Below are 20,906 nucleotides of genomic sequence, written 5' to 3' on the forward strand. Positions count from 1 at the left end.
GGTCATGATGATGATGAAAACTTTATTTGGAACAAGGGAGTTTTGGTCACGTCGGTCCTTGGGCCTCCGCACGGCCCCACTGCACTCAAACGTTCAGGTCCCGGAAGCTCATGACCCTGGCAGCCCGGCATGCGGCGATGGCTTGCTTGGCCTGGTCCTCAGAGCGCAGTGGGGTCTCCCAAGCCTCCCAAGTGGTAAGGTGCTCCAGGCCCCGTGGGGGAGGATCCGCCGGGCAGAAGAATATGGTCGAGAGTGTCTTTGGGGTGGTGGCAGAGGGTACAGGAAGGGTTCGTGTGAACTGGGTGATACCGCGAGCGTATATGAGGGGAGGGCAAAGTGCGTGTTTGGAGCCGCCTCCAAAGTGTCTGATGGTAATTGTCGAGGGAGGGATGAGGTAGGGGTAGAGCCGATGGTCGGCATTGCAGGCCTGCGTCATTTCACTGAATGAGTGCATGCGGTGCCGCGAGAACCCCAGGTCGGAGGCCGCCGGTGCCCGGTTGAGAGAAGCTAGGGCTAAAGCGTTGGCGGCCTCGTTTCCGGGATTCCCGGTTACGTTGGGCAACAGAAATAAATTACCTCCTCAAAATGAGCGGAATTCTATCCCTTAAGAAGATTTATCCGAGGTTTCAATCTCCTGCATTTGCTAACCTGAAGATTTCCAATGCCGCCTCTATTGCCGAGGCCAGACATTTCATGATATTTTGAGACCAAGTCTACTCCCCAACTTGGGCACAATACCTTGCCCATTAATAGGCTGTGCAATAGAGGACATGGCACCTGTACAGGTGTAGGACACATGAAGCTTTGGTTCACGTCTCCGACACCTCCCAAATATATTTATCCGTTTTTTGGAGTGCAATGCTGGTGCTGGCCGACACCATAAAGATAGTAACTAAACACTAATAATTTTTAATGCCTAGAGATGGGCACCTGGTTGCAGTCAGAGATTTGTAGCTCGCTATAAGGAATAACCGCATTAGTTTTCTGAAATTTCGCGCTGTATTCGAAAACTGCGCGCCTGCGGTGTTCGCCCTCAGCGATGACCGTCAAACTGCGTCAATCCGTGACGCACATGTCACGTGACCACCTCTGCCTCGCCTCGGCTGGTGCAGGGAGGAACGGCTGGTGCAGCGAGGAACGGTGAGCACCGCAGTGCAGGCTGGAGAGGGAGCGTCACGTGGCATACGCGCCCGTAGTGGGGCGAGTGAAGCTCCGCGCCAGCCGAGCGCGTGAAGCAGGCGGCGCCGAAATCTCGGGCCGCCGCGCGGCGGCGCTGCTGCGCCTTTCACTTGGCAGCCCCCTCATACTCCGGAGCTCGCTGCGATAGGCGCCGGCTTGTTACACGGGGAGCGCGCTCTGCCTTGGAGTGCATTTTCAGTGTGCCATGATCTGTTATGCTGTTCAACATAGGTGTAATTCCCCAAATTCCATTGTCAGAAGACAATTCAGTGTACCCCGTGACTTTCTCCAGGAAACAGGTAGGGGCCATCCACTGACCGTACGAGAAACGGAACACTTTGCGCGTCAATCTTAGCACGTGCACGCATATACGTAGGGTACGCGCGTTGGTTTCAACAAGATCGTCGTGGACAAGCGTTTTCCTCCGTACGTTAATTCATGTGCGTCTTGATTTCACCTCTGCTGCGCTGTGCATGATAATACGAGATGAGCAAACCTCGGCGGAGGAACTATTGTTTTGCTCCTGGATGTAGGACCGGCTGCAGTGGAGTGAAGGATGCTCCGAAGTTATCATTACTCGGGGTTCCTGAAGACGAAGCAAGGCGCCGCACATGGCAGCGCAACTTGCATCGTGCGGACAAGCCCCTAATAATGACGGATGCCGTGTGTGAGCTGCATTTTGAAGAGAAGTACATATTAAGAGACTATGTGCATGTCATCAACGGCAAGGAGGTGCGCATACCACGTGGAAAGCCCTTTCGCCAGATGCAGAACCAAAAATTCTGCCCAACCTTCCCGCGTATCTGTCCAAAAAGCCCTCGCGCGAGAGGCCAGCAAGAAAAAGAACGTCTTCGCAAGTGCCCAGCGACCTGTCGGCCAAGAGGGAATGCACACAAGGCGATATATCACCGATTACTACGTCCCAGAATGACGAAGCAGCGGAGTTATGTCAGCCTCGCGAGAATTATGCGTTTCAGCTAAGCGAAAGGGACCCTAAACCATCTGAGCTCTGGGCACTGCACAAGTTTTGGAACTACGATTGTGTTGCTTTCGTCCACGGCTCCCTCAATTCCACCAGTGCAGCTTTGCGTTTTCTCGGAAATATTTGCGAGTTATTGCAAATAAAGCCATTTTGTATATATTTCCAATGCAATATCAGACTTTTCACATGCCTGTGTGAGCTACAGTGAACGCTCGCCAGCCATAAGTCACACGGAACGTTTATGACTCTACAAGAGAGGACTATCTGCCTTTCTTCCATAAATGTATGATGTAAAATTAAACCTCGTAGAGCCCGAATAACTTGAGGAGCATACCTTCCTGATTACCAGCTACTCGCCGAGCTTCTGCGAGCGCGCGCGCGCTTGCCAGGTGAAGGGAGCGGCAGCGCCATCTGTCGGCGCCGGCGCAAACAGCTTCAGCCCGCCGCCTTCCCTCGACCCACTACTCCTAATTCTAGTACACTATAACGGGTTGACGCGTTTAGATGGACATCGCTGAGCGCGCGCTCGCATTGCGCGACAAATGGCCAGAATTTATTGAGCCACAGTGCCGTAAGTAATTTCGTTTTCCAACTCAAATTCCAACCAGGTGCCTATCTGTAAAGTCGGATACAACTTAAGTCCGCAGTGAAGCTCCGCCCACATTCAGCCTCCGCGCACAGAATTCCTCCACGACTAAAATGTAGTCCGCTACTTAAACGTTTCCTGTTACCTAAACATGGAGCTTATCACAGGAAAAAAAATACCAGCTCTAGAATTTTGATGCGTGGATTATTTCATATAGTCAAACATTAAAAAGGTTATTTGGTCTACTGTTGCGATTGGCCAGCGGAGTAATACAAGACGCCGTGAACCGCGGCACAGTGTAAGCAACTGCTGTTTTTTAAAGTTGTATCCTACTATAGTTAAAACTGCAGGTGTCCAGTTATTTGCATTTCCATTCCCTAAAATCAAGGAAAAATTGGTTTTTGCCTAAAACCAATTTATCTGGAGAAATCCACTGTGGCGTCCCTCATAGTCCCGAGGTGATTTGAAACATTAAACCCCATAAAAACAGATCAAATCAATCAACTCTACGAGAGGTTGTGCAGGTGTCTACTCGGAAAGCTGCAAAGTTCTCACAGAGCACTGCGCAGCCATCGGCTCTGGCTTCACGTTCTTTGTAAACTGTAGAATACAAATTCACTCCAAAATCTCAAGTTCTCGCCTCGCTAGTGTGGGCGCAGGCAAAAACCTACTAGAACACGCAAATAATTTATTCTCATCTGAGAGTAGCCTTTAACACTTCGCTCTAAACAAAAATGGCTTACCTCCGCACAGCTGTTGGCTGCTGGTGATCGTTGGCTGCAAACGGTGCATACGCGATGCAGGTGTGTCACACGACTGTCTCCGGCAGCGGCTGGTCTGCGGAAAAAGGTTCAGCAACAGCAACAATTCAGAAGTGCCGCGCATCACCGGTCGATTCCGCGTCATGGCGCGTTCTCACTTGGGGCGGTGACAGTGAGCGGAATCCACAGCCACGAAGGAGATTCTGTCGAAATGCCCAGCGGAAAGCCCGATAGGTCCTGGACAGATTTCTGCCGCCGGAAAAATTCGATCGATTTCCATTGGCCAATAGGATGGCGAGGAAGAAGTTGCATTCCCGCGGGCACAAACATGGCGGTTCCCTTCCAAGCCGGACCCCTCGCTTCGGACTGAATTCGTCGTCGTTACTGCCATTTTGAGTGTGTTCACCGGCCCCACACCGGCCTTTCGCTTCGGCTCACCTCACCCATAGCAGAAAGTACGAGCGAGAAATTTGGTTTTCATTTATTATGGTGATTCTTCTGCTTTTAGGCTTAAGAGGAGCCTCAGTTTGCTGACAAACATGGTCCTCATCTTAACACTCAGATGGTGCCCCAAGGCGAGCTTATCGTGTCTCTGCATATGCTGAACAGGCTGAAGTGAGAACGTAAGAAATGGCGTTACGACCCGCAAAACGCCTGCGTTTAGCGTACGTGTCAGCCCACACAGGCTAACGGTATGAAAATAGGGTCGATTATTCTCTTTTCTCACCTTATCGGCGTACCCCGCGAGCAGACGAGACCTAGATGATATGGTGGCCGGGAGGTGTTAACTAGGAAACGCTAGGAAATCCCTTGCGCATATGTGGCATTCAGGTGACCATGACTTCTTACTCGGCCTATCCTGCGTCGCATCGAAAACGCCGTGGATGATCCCCTGTAGCAAGGCACGGTCTATGATAAAAAGGCTAATTTTGCTATCCCCACAATTTAAACACGATGCTCTCAGCAATGGAGCATGTCCGGCGAAGGCCACCTACAGACTTGTAGTAAGTGCTACAGCGGTATGGGACCACGAGTCGAAGGCCACACCAACCATACACCCATTTCCTGACGTCAAATAGGTGATACGACGGACGCCGTACGGCGTCCGACGTAGTTATAGCCTGTCTCCAAAACAGCTCAACACTGAAGTATTCGAGGGACTGTTTTTTTTTTAGAGCCATATCTAGTCACAATTACGAATGTCCTTTAATCAGTGAATTAAGCGCTGACTGTACTCCAAAAACCTAAAAACCTACCTTTGCTATTACTACCAGAAGTTAAGGTTTAAGGTTGTATGGGGTTTAACATCACTAAGTGACGGAGGCTATGAGGGATGCCGTGGTAGAGTGCTCCTGATCGAAATTTCCCAAGCTCTCCACTACGGCATCCCTCATAGTCACAGCCTACATGCAAAATAGTTCAACACTGATTATGGATCTCCACTTAAGCCTGTCTGTGCCAGCCAAGAACAACATATCGCCAAAAATTCCGTATCAAGTATTTCAGGGACTATGAGCTTTTTCTTTAAATGAATGTCATTTAATTTCATGTACAGCGGCTTCAATCCCGGTCGCGGCAGTCGAATTTCGATGGAGGTGAAATTCTAGAGGCCCATGTGCTGTGCGATGTCAGCGCACGTTAAAGAACCCCAGATGATTAAAATTTCCGGAGCCCTTCACAACGGCGTCCCTCATAGCCTGAGTCACTTTGACACAAACCCTTTAAATTTCATGTAGAACACCCCTTGTGCATTTCTCCCGTTGAGTACGTAAAGAAATCCGGACTTTTTTCATCACGACGCTAGACGGCATCACAAATAGTTGCTTACTCGATCTGATGTAATAGCAGCCTCCTTGTGGGTAGTCTTGGGCCGAGACCCTGCAGGGATGACCATTGAGACACGACAAGGTTAATACGGTCACTGAGACTAACACACATTGCTGAAGTCAATGTCAAGCTGCCCGCCTGTTAGGCAGAAAGCACACCTCCAGAACCGTTACACTGGTATGCAATAACAGGCTAAGCCTAACCACCTTTCAGATGGTCGCGTGACCAGCGTGCCAACGTGACCAGTGTCACTGTCAGGCACGTGATCGCGCATCCACTGCGATGCACGTAGTGGCCACAATGACTGCTGGTCTTGGACCTTAGGTGTTAGTCATAAGCAAAAGATAGAAACACAGCGACAAGTTTTGCTGAGTTAAGGGCATTACGCAGCAGAGTTTAAACACTTTTTTATGCCAAACCTTCCGCCACCTGCTATAAAGTCATGTAAGCGCGCGAACTCAAAACCGCATATGGTTCACACGCGCACGAACACTGAGCAGGGAGATAAGCGGTAAGTCAGGGGTGTAGCCAGGGGAGGGGGTAATTAATGTTCAGCTTGTAGAGGAAGTTTCACGCATTGCCGCGACCACATTTTAATAGCACTCTTTTTCCTCGCCCGACAGTTTCGCGCTCCAGTTTCAGACAGCGGCCCTTAATTTTGTGTTTCAGTAATCATTCAGGAATGTTATAATGCATTTGCGTTTTCAGGGCTCTATAATAGGAAGCGCATGGTATTGTAGAAGAGCCGCTCTTTGTCATCTGACAACTTATGGCACTCCTTTTAATTGTAGGCACAGTTCACCCGACTAAACATAGCTTTTAACGACAGCCTACTTTTTCATCCTTTGCAGTGTCCTGAAATGATCATAAACTATCTGGAAATTATGTTTTCCTTTTAAACCGACTATGCGCCCCAGCGCAGGTTCACATGTATGGGGTAGAAGTTTTGACAAATGCCATTGAGAATATCAGTGAGTTTTCTTGCCAGTGTTTTTTTAGATAAATAATCTTTATGAACGAAATCCTCACAGTCCTGTATGTACTCTTTTTTTTGTAAACATTGCGGTGAACGAAACAAGTAACCCTTCATCTTTATTGAAGCCAAAAAATGGCTAAGATATTGCTTGGAAGCAGGCTATCTCAATTGTTTTACCGGATGCGTATAACACCCCTCAAAAAATATTTCCGGCTACGCCACTGTGGTCAGTGACCGCGAGATAGTCTGGCTACTTCACTTCAGAAATGGCTGCCTACTCACCCGTGTTTAAGCGGAAGGCACCGCCGGACACCACAGACTCAACAGCCCTGTGAATCCGTGGTGAGGTACCACATCCAGAGAAAAGCGCCAAGCCTGGAAAAAAAGCGAAAATAATTTTCCTGTACATCGTGCACAAGTACGCGCATTTGTTTAATTTTCACTAGCCCTGTTCGATGCAAATGAGATTTCGTTTTCTTGAAATGCTCCGCATTGTCTATTTGCCAATAAACAATTATTCTTGGCCGGTAATGGAAACTGTCTTTTCTTTCTGTATTCTGTGCGCCCATGAGCGATGCAGCCTTTATGTCCACCATGGTTTGGGGCAATAAGTCACTTGCGAGTGCTGAGATTGTCCGTATCTGCGAATGTTTCTTCCTTATGTGTGCTGCAAGGCCCATAACAATTTTGAAACGAATTTCTTGCAACTTCGAAATCCGCCCCTACGTCACAGCTCAACGGGACACCACACGCCCCACGCCCGGTCTCCGTTACCGACTGAAGCCCATGTCGTGCCGTCGCTTCAGACCGCAGCGAAGGACAGAAAGTTGGTGGGAAGAAATGGGAAGAAATCATTATAATACACAGACCCAAAGTTCCAGCTACGGCGACATGCAACAGTCTTTTCTCCAATAATGATAACTAGAGGACAGGACAGGAGCGAACGTGTCATGCATCATCTTTCTACCAGCGATTGCTCACCTGGGAGCGCAGTAGCTCTGGAATGTCTTCTTGCAGGCTGCCATCCAGGCGCGACGAAGGCATTTCACACGACGAGGTCCACACCGCCGGCTGATCTGCACAAGGCGAATCATTCAAAGTCATATACCACGTCGCTTGCTGAAAGCAACGCTGCAAAAATTCAGGAAGAGGTGAAAGAGGAGGAAATACAATTCTGGAACGGCGTGCCACCAGTTTCGCATACGCCAGACGCCGCGGCTAAATTACGCACTCGTACACGGTGTGCCTTCCGCGAGGAGGTCGTCTCAGCGGCAGTTTCAAAGACACACACACTGAGCAGAAAGGAGTAAAATGGGAGTAAGTTGTCCTTTACACTCTAAACATGAATACACCTACATGAGAGTAATGAGAGCAAGCTGTCCTCTGGCTCACTCCTTTTTCAAAGGGTGTACAAGAGGAGAACTTTACTCCCTTTTTACGCCTGTCTGTTTAGAGCGTAGTACACACTCTTTTACAAAACAGTGTGCGCTATAGGGTAGATTACTCCCTTTTTACTCCCATATAGGCGTATTTGTGCAGTTTTAGCATGTCGAACGTGTACCGCCAGCATAATGCCGCATACTACAACCAGCAGCCACCAATACGTATGCGTATGCATAATTTACGCCAATTGGGGCTCGTTAGTTTGCACTGAGATAGCGCAGTGCAAGGGATTGCTTGCTTTTTCTCCTAGTATCAGCAGCGCCTTGGTAAGCTTCCTTTAACGCTCACTGCCTTTCAAACCCTAGCGATTGGCTATGACGGGACAAAATATCTACAGTAAGGTAGAAATTACGGAACAAGTTGCTGTAATTGAGGCAGAAGTTTCAAAGAGGTGAAGTTTCAGCATGGTGTACGTGAATCATTACCGCATACTGCGACAGCCAGCGACCGACACTCATGTGTAGATGAATCAGAGGCCGCAGGTGTCGCCAGCAGCAGGCCTGCAGCCCTTTTGGGCGTACACGTGCTTGCGCACTAGAGGCTTTCGACAAGCTACAAGCGGACATAATACTATTTTATTGATTGACAACATTATTTGTCCCCAAAGGAAAGATGGCAGCGGGAGAGGGAGAGAGGTCCTAGGCTGGGTGGGCCTCTGGCGTAGGGCAGCTTCCCACTGCTCCTTTGAGTTAATATTCGGCGATTTAAACCCCTATGGGAACTCAGTTGGGCAACCCGTGGCAGAAAATCATGCCCAATTTCTCCTGATTTTTCGACATATTGCTTTCGCACTGCAAAGCTGTCACAGAAGAGGACCGGCGCGCATTTAAAATTCTGCTAACTAGCATACTGCAGCTTGGAACACCTATTCGCAGCTGTGTGGAGGGAGGACTTTTAAAGCCTCCTTGAGCGTCATTGAAAAAAAAAACACTTCGGCTCTCCCGGCTGCTGCTATACGACACACGAGGGGAAAAAACAAACGCGGGACAAGGCGGCCTGTATAGGAGGCCGTGTGCGTTTCCAAAGGATTCACTTCGTGTTTCGGGCAGGAGCGGAACCGGCCCTCACCTTCGGCTGACCGCTAGTGCTCGACTGCCAGGCAGGCTGCCAAGAGTTCATCACGGAGGACAGTCTGCGCCCAAAGGGGAACGGATGAAGCGGGCAACACAGTATCTTATTACTGTATCTTATTGTTCATTACACTCCGAGTTCACCTATAAGTTTTGGTTCAGATTTTTCTTCGCACAGGCAACAGCACGATACGTAAAACGCCATATGGAGAACGCAGGAAAAGAGAGCTCTCGGCTTCGAATTCCTTTTTTCTTCATTTCTATTTTCTGCGCAGACGCCCTCAGTAGGCGTAATGCATCTTATGCTTGGCCCTCGATAACGGAGACTGCCAAACAACTCACCAAGACAACTGCAAGACAACTTGAAGTTTGAGCACTGGTTCCCTCGGAGCCCTTTGACCCCACAAGCCTCGTAACTGGAGCTAAATCAACAGTTGATAGACACTGAAATAACAGCGGAAATACTTTACATTGTGGAAGCGTTCAACTGGAGCAATCGCAACAATACCGCCAGAAGGAGTGCGCTACTTCCTCGAAAATCTCTGTAGAATCTCCCCCCAAAAATTATATCCCGCAATTCCTCTTATCCCAACATATATTAGTGCGGGCAGAGAATAAGAAAAGTGTTGCCCAGCCCGCACTGACTAAGGCAGGGCGTCTTATCCCATCAGTGCACGAGTTCCCGAGGATGCCCACGACGCACGTTTCCTGTCCTGCATCATACCCTGGAAAACGCCATCTCTTACTCACCAAAGGCTGCTGGCCTTGGGCTGCTGCCTGCTGGTTGGCACGCGGCACTCATGTTGCAGAACCGATTGGCTCCCTCTGCAGTCTGCGGGCAGAGCGCACATGGCACCGACTGCGGAAAGAGGACCACATGGAGAGGTGACGTCTTACCGCCGTTATGAGCACTCCAGATGAGCCTGTATATCAGGTGTACCAATGTAATCAACCTTTTAAAAACCTTAACGTACAATAGCCCCGCGAAACCAACTGAGATATGTTGAGAGTCTCCTGGCTTAGCTGGCGGGAGCTAAGTGGCTCTGCAACCGCAGAGAAAGCCAGCCGTAGAGCCCTCGTGTCGTAATCGCTCGTTCGAACAGTCATAACTCCAGGGCTGTGACGATTTATTTATTTATTTATTTATTCAGTTACCCTAAAGGCACGTGTGGTCATTACATAGGGGCGGTACAAAAAATTTTAGAATGCGGAGAAAATACACAAACAGGCGAGTGCACACAAAATTCGAACATGAAGCAAATACGTCGTTGCAGGTAGATATATGCGGTTCATACAACATTCACAGCCCCAGGAAACACTTCAGGCTGTCGACAAATGTGACGTGGTCAGTGAAGGACGCAAAGTTTTCCGGGAGCTGATTCCAGTTGCGAATGGCAACAAGAAGCGGTGACTGAAAAAACAGATTTGTGCGGGCGAAAATGGGCTGTACTTTATGTTGGTGATCCAGTCGTGGAAATACTTGGTTAGCTGGTACTACGTGTAGCGCAGAAAAGGGTGAATGATTATGGTAAAGTTTCTGAAAGAAGGACATGAGTTGAAGCAACCTGCGTTTCTCGAGCAGAGATAGGTTAAGAGACCTTTTTATTTCAGATACGCTTGCTTTGCGCGAGTAGTTCTTTACGATGAACCGGGCAGCTTTGTTTTGAAGAGATTCAACTTTATTTATTAGATAGGTCTGATGTGGATTCGATATAAGCGACGCGTATTCGAGTTTTGAGCGGATTAATGCAGTGTATGCCGTAGTTTTGTAGACGAGTTGGCCAGATCCAAGTTGCGCCTAATGAAGCCAAGCGCTTTGGATGCCTTGTTGAGCGTCATATCTATATGAAGGTTCCATGACAGGTTGGATGATAAAAGAACGCCTAAATACTTTATGTTCGACTCTGATTCGAGCTGGGCAACGTTTATACTATAATTGTAGGGCTGCGGCTTGATCGTCGTGAACGTGATGGCTTTCGTTTTTGACACATCAATCTCCATCTGCCAGTCTCTGCACCAATTACCAAAATTGATGAGGTATCTTTGTAAACAATAAGCATCCGTAGGGTTATTGATTTGTCTGTATACCACGCAATCATCTGCAAATAGACGTACTGTAGAGCACAGGTTATTACTGATGTCATTTATGTAGACTAAAAACAATATTGGTCCGAGTACAGAACCCTGTGGCACTCCAGATTTCACGGAGGAGAAAAACTGACTGGGTGCGGTTTGATGGAAAATTATATATCCATTTGACAACCTTCGTGTTTATATTTAAGCATGCAAGTTTTCTAATGAAGCGCTGATGTGGAACCTTATCAAAGGCCTTTCTGAAGTCAATAAATATCGCATCTATTTGGCAGAAAGAGTGAACGGCATGATAAACATCGGTAATTAATTCAAATAGCTAGGTTTCGCAAGATTTACCGCGCAAAAATCCATGCTGGTTAACGAAGAAAAAGTCTTGTCGGTCGAGATAATTCATAATAGCTGATGAAATGTGTTCCAGTAATTTGCAACATGTGTTGGTTAATGGTATAGGTCTATAGTTTGTATGATTTAATGGGTCACCAGACTTGAAAATAGGGATGACGCGAGCAACGTCCCAATCGCTAGGGACAAATCCTGTTTCGAGAGATTGTTGGAAGATAGATGCAAGAATGGAACAAATTCCAGGTTTAGCTATTTTACGTAACTTGGGGCATACGCCGTCGATTACGAGGGCTCCACGGCTGGCTCTTTCTCTGCTAGTAAATTTCCACAGGTTCTTCTACTCTCCTGGCACCAGAGGTGCCCCGCCAGAGGCGGTTGTTTTAACTAGAAGACTGAAGCTTGATCTCTGCACCTGGGATGCCACGTCAGAGACGCTCTCGTGATGAGTTGAGACGCAGGGGTAAGGCGAATCATTGACGATTTATGTACAGATATTTACAATCATATACAAGTTAAGGCACTCGAGACACATTAAACTGCAAAGGACAAACAACAAAAAGGTGGAACTGGCTAATACTAGGGGAGGCCCCTACTCGGCGTTGCCGAAGATGCGTTGCATCTCACCTTAGCGCAGAACCCCGCTTCCAGCTCCGGGGCCCGGTTTTAAAGCCCTAAAGGCCCGGCCTACATTTCGTGGCTTCCAATCATGTTACAATGTTCACATGATTGGTTTAGGGAGAGCCTGACCAGCCCTCCAGCTCCAGTAAGGTGAAGAACCCTCTCCACCACAAAATAAATACACAAATACACATTCGTGCCAGCACGTGCGCGAATCAGTACCGCGGGGCGGGGGGACACCCGAATTTCCCGGCGCGTTCGCAAGCGGCCGCGTTCCGAGAAAGGAGACGCTCCGCTTTGAGCGCCCCCAGCCGCGTTCCAATGACCCCGCGTACACTACCGACCCTTTATACTGCTCATGCAGAGCCACGCAGTTCCCGCCGACCTTGTTAGGTAGCGTGGCGGAAAAGTTCGGCGCCGCCATTCTGCCGCAATTCATGCATTCTTTATTCTCGCCTCGCCTGTACAGAGCAGACAGGCAGGTAGATCAAAACTATCAATTTTATGGGCGAAACCGCGTCTGAAAAAAAAAAGAGAAACTAGGAGGCGCTGACGCGGTTCTTCGGTCCCGGTTGTTGGACCCAACCTGAGAGCGGCCGACGTGATTATAAACGCTTCAGATGACGCGCTTACACTGTCTCAGCCTGCCTGTAGTACATCTTATAGAATCGTCTGCGAGTGAGTGCGATTGCACAAATACAATTCGTTTGCGCCTAATATGAGAATACCTCAGATAACACACCCCATGAGGCTTAGCAAATATTACAAGGCCATGCGCGGGTTCTTTACCGCACTCCATATTTGGCGAGTACCGTTATTATACCGAGGTGGAATCGAAGATTACCGCATTCGAACGGACTCACGGGCTTAAAGAGAAACTGCAACACTTTTTGACAATTCCTCAACATTCATGGATTCCAGTCTATAGAGGCTGTAGTTAATGCATGACAAATATTTTTGCGCTGGCACTCCACTACGGCGTCTCTCATAGCCTGAGTCGCTTTAGGACGTTAAACCCCATAAACCAAACCAAAGCCAGCACTCTGTTTGTCAAAGTACACCGAAAATCTCAGTGCACAATACAAGGACCTACATGCCGTGGTAGCTGCCCCTTTCTACAACCATGATCACCTACCACGTACTTTATGGAAGGCTGCGATGCGCGGGACTGACGTCTGTCCCATGGATTTCTGCACACGACGAAGGAATTCCATGGGAACCTGAGTGCTTGGATACCTGCCGGCCTGCGCAAGAAGAATGTTAAGTCAGCCTCCGTCGTGTGGCGCTGGGAAATTTAGGCTTTGAAGAGGCATCATATTACTCAGTCTAGAGGGTTATCAAATCCTACCACGAGTAAAACGACAGGCAGAACCACATCTAACCCGCACTCATCACGAGACAGAGTCCATGAGTAAAAGAAGGTAGATCTGGCGTGTGACAACAGTTGGAATCTTGGAGGCGCCATCACAATATAACGCATTACAGAACTATGTTCTACGGTGAAAGTGATCCTTCACAACCAAAGCAGAAAAACATTGGAGGGGACACTTACGCCCCACATTAAGTGTATGATGCGATAGCGTAGTGTGTTAATTCCCATATATGCAAACGGTGTTTCTCTACATTCATAGGTCCCTGAGAGCCCTCGTAGCTCTCCTGGCTCATGGGTGCAGTGGTTAAGCTATGCGGCACTGTCCTGCGATAGCAGGTGCTACCTGCGGTGGGCCTTGTGCGGTCCAGGTTGCTCTTCCCGAGCGACCAAACGTTAATTTCTCTGCCACCTGCCACGGTGGGCAGGATGTGATGACACCGCAAGGTCACGTCACCTAGGCGGCCCACCTGCCTCCAAGGTTACTCTCTGGACACCACGTGACATTCGTGCTCGCGATTTTTCGCTCACAACCCCGACGCCAGATTTTCTGCGTAATGAGGCCTGTAACGTTATCGCGTTAAAAATGTGGAGTTTTTTGAAGCCTCACCCTTTGACCTTTCGCCTTAACCTCTGACTCTTGGATTTTGGACATTGATCTTGCATTCGGTTGCCTTTGAGCCGGTGTTGTCTCAAGTGTTTTCGCACGTCATACTCGTCTTAAATACGTTAAAACACTAGCACTTTTTTCTCTTTTCGCTTGCTCAGTCACAGCGACCGGGACAAAGTATGCGCCATTTTGGAGGGTAGTTACTCTTCCAGGTGTCACATACCATTTCTTACCTTCCCCGCTGCAGAGAAGAGGCTGAGTGCCGGCGTCTTGGTCACGACTGACACCCACGGGACGAACACATTTCAGACGCGGTGGTCGGAGGCCTTGGCTGCTCTCTTCGCAAGGCTACCATGGGCACTGCGTGGAGTCCGCTTCTTGCCGCTTCATAAAAGAGAGGAAGAGAACGGGGACAATCTGCTGCACGACCTTCCAGTCATCTGCTGCCCCGATAAAAGCCGCCAGCTCTCGATTTTTCTGAACTCATCCACATACCTGCTTTGGTGAGGGATCACTGTGCGAGCCTGACGGGAGATAGGGCAGCTGCCTGCAAGTTGACATGCCAGACGGCGGTCAGCGATGATATCAACAAATCGAAGGGAATCTATTCATTCCAGTGATAAAGGCATTTCTTTTTGCATTATTTCTACGGACAGCATGAATTTTTACCGGTGCTTTGCTTTCAAACAGCGACATCTTTTTGCTTGGCGACTGTGTTCTCTTCCTATTGCAGCTTGCGTTGGCGGGATAGCAGGCACACCCTCTATGAAGGCGTATACGGACGCCATAGCGTCAAAAGTGTGCGGCTGGCATTTTATAGCTGCGGATCCTTGAACTGAAGCACGCCAGTTTTCTCCACGGCATTCGTACCAAAATTGTGTAAAGCGCTCAACGCACGCAGGGAGCAACACACTCTATGGGTCGGGACGCAACCATTTGTCGTACAGCGTTCGAGTGGTGTCATACAATTTCTCGTCGAATATAGCTCACATGTGCTAGCAAAGCTGACGGCTAGCTTGCGACAGGTATTCGAACGGCGGACATTATGCACCTTCAATCGTAATCCTACCCACACTTTCGTATCAAAACTGTGAGGCAACCATTTGTCGTACAAAGTCCCCGGGTGGTGTGATGTGCGTGTGTGGGTGTGGGTGGTGTGTCAGTGCACCCAGGGATAGTGGCATAAGTCTCGCTGCCGAATTTTTTGCCGCCTGTCTCTAAGTTAGGCTGGTCACTCTTGCAAGGCTCGAACCCAGTTCCTCGACCTCAGCCGGAAGACATTTGTGTCGATCACTCGCCGCTTAGTGCAACAGGGGCTGTGGCACTGGCGCCGTTTCCGTGTGACGCAGGCATTGCAGACGACCCACTGTGCTTGGATGCCTGAAGGGCTGCGCATGAGGAAGGTGACGTAAGTGTTGCCTCACCATGTCACTTGTAAATTCCCAAGGAGAAAGAAATTTGAATTCTCTTCACTGCATGGGGAATCACATTACATATGTTTTGCAACACCGAGGAGTAACTCAGGCAGTTTAGGAGAGAGCGGTTCAATCTTTGCTAAATTGCTTATTTGCAATATTTTTCCTGGAAACTGCGTGCAAGGCATAGGCAGATATTCTTCAATTTAGCGCTTCGCTCTTGATGAAGAGAGAGTGGAATTTTTATGATTACAGGAGAAGTGTGCCTGGTGGTTTACCTGGCACGTCACTTCAGATGAGGGTGAAGAAGATGATGATGATGATGAAAACTTTATTTATAACAAGGGAGTTTTGGACACGTCGGTCCTTGGGCCCCCGCACGGCCCCACTGCACTCAAACGTTCATGTCCCGGAGGCTCATGACGCTGGCAGCCCGGCCGGTGGCGATGGCTTGCTTGGCCGGGTCCTCAGAGCGCAGTAGGGTCTCCCAAGCCTCCCATGAGGTAAGGTGCTCCAGGCCCCGCGGGGGAGGATCCGCCGGGCAGAGGAAAAAAATATGGTCGAGGGTGGCTTTGGGGTGGTGGCAGAGGGTACAGGAAGGGTTCGTGTGGACTGGGTGATATCGCGAGCGTATATAGGGGAAACGAAATTAAAGACGTAACGGAGATCAAGCATGCACAACACTCGACTTACAAAAAAATGGCTGAGGCTTAACTTGGTTAAACCTGGAGAATGCGAAGCATCATCGTGTCGCGTAATTTGGAGGCGCACAACCAAAGCGACGGCGCGAGGTGGGCCCCCGTTTCTCCACTGTCGTAACGTCATCGTGTCACGTGGTGTGACGTCATGTATCACGTGATTTGGAGGCGCACAACCACAGCGACGGCGCGAGGTGGGCCCCCGTTTCTCTTCTGTCGTGACGTCATCGTGTCACGTGGTGTGACGTCATGTATCACGTGATTTGGAGGCGCACAACCAGAGCGACGGCGCGAGGTGGGCCCCCGTTTCTCCACTGTCGTGACGTCATCGTGTCACGTGGTGTGACGTCATGTATCACGTGATTTGGAGGCGCATAACCACGGTGAAGGGCTGAAGTGGTAGCTAAAGTAGTATGCTTCGCATAAAAATAGAGGATCTTCGAGAAGAACTGGGAACCAATGTAGCTTAATTTTGCCTAGGCAATATAAGCCGTTCATACAAGACAGCGCTGAAGGTATTACGAAGTAGGTTTGGTTCGGTTACGGGGTTTAACGTGTCCCAAAGCTACTCGGACTATGAGGGACGCTGTAGTGAAGGGATCCGGAAATGTCGACCATCTGGGGTTTTTTATTGTGCACTGACGTCGCACAGTACACGGGCCTCTAGAATTTCGCCTTCATCGAAATTTGACCACCTCGGCCGGGATCGAACCTGCGTATTTCGGGCCAGCAGTTGAGCGCCATAACCAGTCAGCCACCACGGCGCACACTAAGTAGACTCTCCTCTAATTTTTGCTTTGAAAGCAAGCAATTATTACTTTACAGTAGGGCCCAATGGGGCTAATAGTGTCAAAATGCGCGGTTGATAATTAAATTCGCCCATTGGCTAAAGAAAGGTTTAGGTTTATGGGGTTAACGTCCCAAAGCGACTAAGGCTATGAGAGACGCCGTAGTGGAGGGCTCCGGAAATTACAACCACCTGGAGTTCTTTAACGTGCACTGACATCGCACAGTACACGGGCCTCGAATTTCTCCTCCAAAGAAATTCAGCCGCCGCGGCCGGGATCGAACCCGCGTCTTTCGGGCCAGCGGCCGAGCACCATAGCCACTGAGCCACCGCGGCGGAAAGGCAGTGCAACCTGACCAGAATCGACTTCACTTCCCTCAGCCAATGGGAATGCTGTGGTCTGGTCACGTCACTCCTCTCCAGACTGAAAGTAACGTCTCTTCCAGTTAAGTCATCAATAGCTGCTAATCGTTTATGGTTTATGGGGGTTTAACATCCCAAAGCAACTCATGCGATGAGGGACGCCGCAGTGAATTTCGACCACCTGGGATGCTGATAAGGTGCATCTGCCGTCGGTTCGGAGATGGTTGGTTGGTTACTTTATGGGGTTTGACGTCCCAAAGCAACTAAGGCTATGAGAGACGTCGTAGTGGAGGGCTCCGGAAATTTCAACCACCTGGGGTTCTTTCACGTGCAATGACATCGCACAGTACATGGGCCTCTAGAATTTCTCCTCTAAAAGAAATTCAGCCGCCGCGTCCGGGATCGAACCCGCGTCTTTCGGGTCGGCAGCCGAGCACCATAACCACTGAGCCACCGCGGCGGGTCCGTCGGTTCGGATAGAAGATCCGAGAGTTCGCAGGCCACATCAGGAGGAAGCGCGGATACAATCTGCTAATAGCGCGTTGTCTCCGAGGTGATGCGATAGAGGCTGAACTGCTCCTCGATCTGCAAAAACCAGACTTGCGGGTGCTGAGGTCAGAAGGGAGGTGAAGCTGCAGTGACGCGACGTCCTGCGATCGTGAGTCCTGTTCCATGGAGGAGTCGCCCGCCTCAGTCATGGTGTTTGTCGCAGGCTCGAATTGCAGCCTCAAGCTAGGGTCTAACTTAACTCGTATGTTTATACTGCACGAAACGCTGAATCATACGACACCAACACAACTACTACGACGCCGACGGCTTTTGAACTGAACAAGCCACATACGCTGTGGCGTAAAATAAACAATGAAAAATGCAGCCCGCAGGGATGGCGCAGCAGCTGCCGTTCCGCACAGCAATCGGTGATGCGGAGGATGATGGTCGCGCTCGCGAGGCTCGCCATCGGCAAGGCCCAGTTGTGCTTGCAGCCGAGGGAGAAGCGGACCGAGGGTGTAGCTAGACCGGTCGGAACGGCACATATTCGCATATTTTCAGCGTATATTCGCAATAACAGCAGACCTACACTAATTTCTCAGCTACACTTGGGTTAGTTCAGGACGGTACCTTCGGTAAATCACCTGGCTCAAAATGAATCAACAGCAGCCTTATGACGTTTACTGTTTCTTCTTAGCTGCCGAAATGGGTTGCGCACGTTCCAGCGTACTCCAGCGCTCGCTGTCATTGGGTGCAACCGGCTACACCAGCTAACTGCAGCTCGATAGCTCCGCCGCGGTGGCTCAGTGGTTACGGCGCTCGGCTGCTGGCCCGGAAGACGCGGGTTCAAACCGGCCGCGGCGACTGAATTTCGTTGGAGGCGAAATTCTGGACGCCCGTGTACTCTGCGATGTCACTGCACGTTAAAAAACCACATGTGGTCAAAATTTCCGGAGCCGTTCACTGCGGCGTCCCTCATAGGCTGAGTCGCTTTGGGACGTTAAACCACAATAAATCAAGCAGCAACCTCGATAGTAAATGCAGTTTCTAACGTGCCCAGCAGTGCGTGCGAGTGGCGTACGGGTGACTCACGGTGCTTTTGGCTCTTCGAAAGGCGCCCAACGATCCTCGTATGGTGGCCAATGTCTCAGTGTTTGAGTCGCGCCAATGCGAAGCAGCTATGTTCGCAACGCTTTCCCACGACGTTCGTCGCTTTACGATACGCAGGAAACTAGAAGAGAGACCGACTAATGCCTACCTTTCTTGGTTGCTGGATGGCTGCCGGAGCTACGGTGCAGATTTTTCCAAGACCGGTTCCCCAAGTGCCTCCGGTCGGCGGCCACATCCAAGGCGCCCGTAGCCTTGCTGAAAAGGCAATCAACAAATCGGGTTAATTAGCTGGAAATAACAAACTCGTGTACACAAGTCTAGGACATACTTCTGCTGCTAAACAATGGTTTCTTCAGTTTCGAAAAGAGCCAAACGCAACTCAATATTTCATTTTGCACTAGTATGTCGGGTTTAACACCCAGACACTGCACCGAGGCTATGGGAACCGTCGCAGTGGAGGACGTTTGGAAATTTAATGAACCCCGCTGCCTGGTTTCAATTCCACGGTTTTGGACCCTCGATGCGCAATTCTGCTCGGTCAAAGGTATATAGCATCTACTTGCGGTGTAACGTCCCAGCTCCTGTGTGAGCTTTGAAACCTGAGTGTGCGATGTAACAGGGTAGGAGACACTCAAGGTGAATTGCAAATGCTTTGCGTGCAGGTAACCCTTGTTATGAAAAATAGTGGAGTAACAATTCTTTTTGGCTGTAAAAAAAAACATCTTGTCATGCAATCTAAAAATATAGTAACACACCTAATGGAAACTCAAAATTATTTTTCAGAAAGGAAAAACCGTAAATTGTGGGGTTCGAGTCTCGAAGCTACAAATGGGCTGTGTGGGAACACCATAGTGGAGGGCTCCGGAATAATTTAGGCCACCTGCGGTTCGCCAATGTGCGCTAGTGGCTTTTACGTTTCGCCGTCATCGTAACTCTGTGACCGCGATTAGGGTTCTGAATTGCTGTCTTTTGGATTGAAAAAGGAAACACTAATCAGCTGGGCAACAGAAGCAATGGAAACGTATGCTTCTTAACAAATTAGCGTCTGTTCTCCCAAAAACACAGTTTTCCTCTAGGTGGTGGTGTAAAAGCCAGAGTGCACCCCGGTACTGTGGCTTTCAATGTTTCGAAACAAGTCCAGCCGAAAAGCCACTGCGCCACCGCGGGGCACAAGATCTGTGCACAAGATTTCATGTTCGTCTTGCTGAATACCTGTACAGTGAATAAGTAGCTGTGGAAACAAGATGAATAAATGGCTTGGAACGGATATATATCAGAGCTCCATTCTAAAGCACACTGGGGCAGAATACGATGTTCATGGTTTACGGGGGTACTCGGGATATGAGGGAAGCCATAATGGCGAGCTTTTCGGCCACCCGGAGTTCGTTAACGCGCACTGACATTGCGCAGTACGTACACTGAAATGGGACCGCCGCGGCCGGTGTCGAACCGGCGTCTTTCAGGTCAGCAGCCGAGCACCATACCAGAGTGAGCGTAAAAAATGAGACATTGTAGCCACCCTTCTGCACCCGTCTAACCAAACCATTTAATGCAATTCCTTTAATGCACCATGGCTTCCATACCATCCAATCGGCACAACAAATGCCCAATAGGCCGTTTTGGTTTCTGCTCAAAGATTTTTATACCGCTTTCTGGACCCAATTCATACCTACAAGTCACCTATGCAGGTTGCCCACACAGGTATTCATGCAGGTTGCCCATACATGTATTCATGCAGGTTGTCCATACAGTTATTGTATGTAAATATATCCATACAGGTTATCCTCCCAGGTGGCCAAATTTCCGGATCCCTTCCCAGGTGAAAATTTCCTGTTGGGAATCTGCTGGTTTGTATGTAAAACACCATAAAACTATAAATCTATCCTCTCAGCAAATACCTCTCACCTCGCCACTGCACTGGAAACGTGGGGGGCACAACCATCACCAGGCAGGCGTCCACACGCGATGCAAGTGTGCCACACGAAGCATGTCTGTGGAGAGGTGCTGGCCAGGTCGACGTGCGTTGTAGCCACTCGGGCAGTGGAAACAAGGCTCCAGTTCCATGCCATTAACCAGCTGCAAGCTTCCCTGCCGTGGCAGAACAAGGGGGATGTTACCCTGAGTTCGGCTGAAAGAATAGACACAGGCGTCCCGAAATAATATGTAGAGACGGAAAATTAACATTTG

The 20,906-nt window shown here is 49.5% G+C and overlaps 1 protein-coding gene and 1 pseudogene across 12 annotated transcripts in view; one reads left to right on the top strand and one right to left on the bottom strand.

Annotated features, from left to right (window-relative positions):
* LOC149347775 (uncharacterized) overlaps nt 1-20,906 on the bottom strand; it is a 240,320-nt gene that overhangs the window by 216,904 nt on the left and 2,510 nt on the right. The window contains exons 2-12 of one of the 12 annotated variants that reach the window (XM_089587423.1): nt 20,625-20,807; nt 18,868-18,974; nt 14,353-14,404; nt 14,081-14,241; nt 13,021-13,122; nt 9,575-9,683; nt 7,293-7,387; nt 6,594-6,686; nt 5,337-5,386; nt 3,491-3,584; nt 263-427 (exon numbers count right to left, since the gene is read on the bottom strand). In XM_089587423.1, coding sequence (XP_089443549.1) covers nt 6,600-6,686; nt 7,293-7,387; nt 9,575-9,683; nt 13,021-13,122; nt 14,081-14,083 — 396 coding nt within the window. In that variant the 5' untranslated portion in view covers nt 14,084-14,241; nt 14,353-14,404; nt 18,868-18,974; nt 20,625-20,807 and the 3' untranslated portion in view covers nt 263-427; nt 3,491-3,584; nt 5,337-5,386; nt 6,594-6,599. Of the gene's footprint in view, nt 1-262; nt 428-3,490; nt 3,585-5,336; nt 5,387-6,593; nt 6,687-7,292; nt 7,388-8,822; nt 8,887-9,574; nt 9,684-13,013; nt 13,123-14,080; nt 14,275-14,352; nt 14,405-18,867; nt 18,975-20,624; nt 20,808-20,906 lie in introns of those variants that run through there. The other 11 variants (XM_089587429.1, XM_089587422.1, XM_089587427.1 and 8 more) reach the window with 11 other exon arrangements.
* Nucleotides 1,666-3,678, top strand: LOC149347781 (uncharacterized; annotated as a pseudogene).

This window comes from Amblyomma mixtum, chromosome 4, assembly GCF_055824585.1.
Source record: "Amblyomma mixtum isolate Tamu chromosome 4, ASM5582458v1, whole genome shotgun sequence".
Taxonomy (NCBI): Eukaryota; Metazoa; Arthropoda; class Arachnida; order Ixodida; family Ixodidae; genus Amblyomma; species Amblyomma mixtum.